A 4,660-nucleotide genomic window follows, 5' to 3' on the forward strand; every position below is an offset into this window, starting at 1 on the left:
ATGTTACCCAATACAGCTACTGCCTTTGTCAAGACCTCTCCTATCACATCAGCTTTCCCCACGATCACCACGCCGACGAGTATCAATATAACCAGCTCGTCATCAACTCCTGCACGCTCCAAGCCGGCTCTCTTACCTTGCCGAGTCAGTCTCGCCTCCCTGTCATCCCCCTGGATACGCAAACGGACATACACAACTGGCGTCGATCAAGGGAAAGGGAAAGGGAAAGCATTGGATTTCGGGGTACAGTTGACGAGAAGACGTTGTGAACGAGCATTATTGTTAGCCAGCGCTGGGTGGGTGGTCGATCGATTAGGGAGAGAATTGGGAGAGGTGCAGGTCGCGTTCGAGCTAGGGGTGATCATCGTGCTCACCATGGCATACCTGGAATTCCGGACGATCGACAACTCGTCCTCTGGACCTGGACCTGAGACGAAGAGACGGGGGTCTGGAGAGGGTGGGGTCGCTGGTGCTGGTGCTGGTGGAAATAATAACAATAACGGCGGGAACATCAAAGCGAGATCGGGTGTTGCGCTGCAACACGGCCCGTCTCTAACAAACAGGGAGAAGAGGAACAGCATGTCAGCGGGACTTACTCCGACGGCGATGGGATCGGGACTTGCGGGTACGACTACGGGAACGGCAAGCAAAGTAGGATCGAACGAATACAACTCCATCGACGCCGAGGACTATCGCCCAGGGTCCATCGGTACGGTTTGGGCGACGGAACCCAAGGATTATAGGGACTGCTTGGATGATGGAGCAGCGTGGGCCCTTTTACTCGGACCTATACTCAGTGGAAGCATGTTCTACGAGACGTGTACTCGGCTCCGGGAAATGTATACCGCTAGTCCGAGCAAGGAACCGGCTGGGGCGGCGACCAACGGGTGGCAGATCGAGGCCCCGTTGGTCTCGCCGTCGACACGCCCATTCATCGTCGCAGGACAAGGACCTGCCTCGGCGGAACAAGCAAAGAGCCAGGCGGTGCTCGCCATCTCGGCGTTGGCGTATTCGAGGAAACAAGCATGTCATTTGATGTGCTTGTTATCGCTCCTTCTGCTTGGTCATACGTTATGGTCGCGTAGACGACACTTGTTGATGGTAGCAAGCTCGCACGAGGCACAGGGGTCGGGAAGAAGCGACGGCAGTCTCCCGCCCTGGTCGAAACGGAGTGAGTGGAGGCGAACCGGGGCGGTGGTTGCCTTTTCGTTCGTCCTCACGGCGGGATTTGTCGTCTTGAAAGTGGTGGCGCAAGTAGCCGGGGTTGTGGGCGGCTACGGTAAGCAGGTCTTATAGGCTATCGGTAGTACCTCCCTTTTTTGCTGACGCGACATCGACCATGTGGGCATATCTACAGATTATACCTATTCCGATCTGGTCATCTCGACGTTGTTCTTCCAATTCTGCCTGTATGTCTGCGTAAGACTGGCGAGACGCGGCTTTACGTTGGGAGAACTCGGAATTATCTGTCATGCCGGGACGGGGTTATTCATGGAGGTAGTCAATCTTACCCGGACCAAAGTTCGTGCAGAAAGTCTTCTCTCCGACCGATAGACTCGCTGATCCGGGTTGATGTCCTGCAGATCTCGATCTTCAATACGCCCTTCGTGCGGACTTATCGATTACCTACTCCGCTACTCATTTTCCAGCTCGCCCTGATCCCAGGATCTTTCCTTTGCGGGTTCTTGCTTTCGCCACTACTGGTCTTGTCACGTAGGATCGCGCAGCGACCGGTGTACCGGCTACGATACCCGGAAGAGAAACAGCTCTACCGTAAAGGTCTCGCCGCCGGATTCTACGCTGGTGCGATTCTGATTTGCGGAGGTCTGATCGGGTTCTGGGCGAGATGGTGTCTGTGCGGACGAAATCCGCTCGTCTGGGTCGTCATGTGGTTGATGGAAGGCCAGAATTGGTATTCAAGACCGGTACTCATCGGATACTGGGCTGCATTGGCTGGAATCAGCGTGGGCGGATGGACCCGTCAACTATCACGAGCGAGACGTCATCGTGGATGGACTGAAGCTAAAGTGACCAATGGTCAACACAAGGTCACTGTCGTGTCCAAGACGAGCGCTACCAAGTCGGCCGAGGCGGCTACGGCGAGATCCGCGTCGATGTCGGATGGTACCCGGCGGCCGACGTTGCCACGCACCCCGAGTCCAACGATCGACGTCAAGACGGCTGGTCTCAGTGGAGTAGCGAGTCATATGATGGACGAGATGGATCAGAGAGCGCCCGTCTTTAGCGTGAACGCGAGGAGGAAGTTCTTCCATGCCCTGGCTGTCGTCATGTTTGTCCCGGGCATCATCGTCGACGTATGTACAACGTCCTCTCGTAATGCGCAAAATGAGACACAATGCTTATCCTGAATCTTGACTCTGAACAGCCGGCGTTTACCCATCTGTCCTTCTCGCTGGCGTTTGCCATCTTCAACTTTGCCGAATACGTACGGTATTTCGCCCTCTACCCATTCGGTGCGGCGGTACACCTGTTCCTCAACGAGTTTCTCGATAAAAAGGACTCGGGTACCGCCATTCTGAGTCATTTCTACCTGTTGACCGGGTGTGCAGGGGGGATCTGGTTGGACTCGTGAGTGGCAGCTCGCGACGGAGGAGTCGGTGAATATCAGGGTGGCTGACGATTGGTACTAGACCTCGGACGATCTTGAGCCTCGTCGGCGTGTTTTCGCTAGGTATCGGTGATGCACTCGCAAGTCTTGCTACCGCGGCCCTCCACTATTCCGACTGACCAGTTTCCATCTCTTCGACACAGGCTTCGATCGTGGGCAAACGGATCGGTCGGGTCAGATGGTCCACCTCGAGTGGCAAGACGGTCGAGGGCAGCCTGGCTTTCCTCGGGTCTCTCGTCTTGGCCGGCACGAGCTTGTCCATGACAGGCATCATCGACCCATTCTCGGTGAGTTCGAGAGCTGCTTATGACCCATGTTGGGGCCCGAACGATGACTGACATGGGTCATGATCTTCCACTTTTTGCCATTCGAATGTCGCAGGTCACGAGGTATACAATGTTGGCCCTTGCACTGAGCTTGATGGAAGCCGTCTCGGAGCAGAACGACAACTTGATCCTGCCCATATGGGGATATTGCCTTGGCGTATGTCTGGGACTTTGAATAACATAGGACAGGAGCAATATGTATGAGGTCAGGGACTTGCGGCACGATGTGATCGACGATCGAGGGTTTCTGCTATCGAGTTTCGTCATGCCAGAGGTATCGCTCGAAACTTCCTCTGCGAGAAAGCGGAATCAAATTGAGACATCCGCCGTTTCAGGTAACGGTCGTGACAGCGGTCTTGATCTCTTGACTAGATATCAGTAACCTGCACGACAGACGGCAGGGCATTGTCGCGGATCGGATCGGTATCATAGGAATGCTTGAGGATGTTCGCTCACAGTAGCTTGACGGAATGAAAGCATGTATAAGGGATCAAGATAGCGACATGCTCAAATTGGTACCGTCGGACTAACGGTATCGCCTGAAAGGTCTGCCAGAGTCGGCTACTTCGTAATAATCTGGAGCCAAATGCAGACATTCCGAGACAAGTTCCTCTTAAGAACATTTCAGGCGGCAGTGGCCACTCGTGTATTCGATCACGTCACCGATGACGACAACCAGCATGCGGCACAGTACAGCAAGGGGGAGGAGCTCGAGTCCAGTTGTTCGAATAAAGGAATGCCATCAGGGAAGCCTGCTGGCGGTTTCCTCTCGAGTATATATCCATATGTATGTATATACAGATATACAGATACGGACAGTAAGAGGAGCACCAGGGACTGGACAGATTTCAACAACGACTGGACTTCTGACTACACCCTCGATCTTTTGATATGAACGAATCGTCGCAGTATCAACAGCTATATCTCGGTGAGAATAGTGGCATCGAGTTTAGCAATATGACCATGGCATCGGAATACAGTCAGACAGCTCCGCGATCCGTTGAGCAAAATTACGGCCAGGACCCCGAGGCGGATTTCTCCTGTATCGATCCATCAATCTTTCAGGAGGGCTCCTTTCACCAACGCTCTATTAGCCAAGGTGAATATTTAATTGGACACTGCACATACCGTATACCAATCTGATCTCCCGTTTGTGTAGCCGATCCATGGGCCCAACTTGAACAGGAGACCGCCCTTATGGATTCAAGTGCCAACGGACCCCCGAGGGTAGGTTTGATGTTGACTGGTAGACCAGGCTTCTCTGCGCTGATCTATAAAATGACGCACGCAGTCAAGCGATGCAATGGACCTTGAAATGTTTAGGACTCATTTCGATGAGACGGGCCAAACAGTCTTGAGTCGGTGTATGGGGACAAACCACTCCCGGTTCTGTACTCATGGTCTATACTGTCGTGATAGTTTCCTCCGTCAGGCCAAGAAAGAATGCGAGAATGGCTACAAGGACACGTCTTTCTACTGGCCGCCATACGACATATCGTGTGTGCCATGTAAGAATTGGCTATGGTGCCGCAAGCTTCTACTTCGGCATAAAGCCAACATCTTGAGGTCGAAGGGAAAATGTAGTGGCTGCTGTTCCACGGCGCGCAAGAAGAAGCCACGTGAGCGCAAGAAGCAAGTTGATACTCTGGGTTCGGAAGGGAGCGTAGAGGCGCAACCTGAAGATGTCGACGCCTTTTTGAGTGCT

General features: G+C 53.6%; 1 protein-coding gene across 1 annotated transcript; it reads left to right on the top strand.

Annotated features, from left to right (window-relative positions):
• HD553DRAFT_275529 (putative dolichol kinase) lies at positions 1 to 3,130 on the top strand (the record flags this gene model as incomplete). Its single annotated transcript, XM_046177908.1, has 8 exons — positions 1 to 625; positions 701 to 1,279; positions 1,358 to 1,521; positions 1,584 to 2,315; positions 2,387 to 2,589; positions 2,652 to 2,713; positions 2,753 to 2,916; positions 3,011 to 3,130. The coding sequence occupies 8 exons, from the start codon at positions 1 to 3 to the stop codon at positions 3,128 to 3,130; spliced, it is 2,649 nt and encodes an 882-aa protein (XP_046034608.1).
• Between the last annotated feature and the right edge of the window lie 1,530 nt (positions 3,131 to 4,660).

The sequence above is a fragment of the Filobasidium floriforme genome, assembly GCF_021052385.1.
Source record: "Filobasidium floriforme strain CBS 6241 chromosome Unknown HD553scaffold_19, whole genome shotgun sequence".
NCBI lineage: Eukaryota > Fungi > Basidiomycota > Tremellomycetes > Filobasidiales > Filobasidiaceae > Filobasidium > Filobasidium floriforme.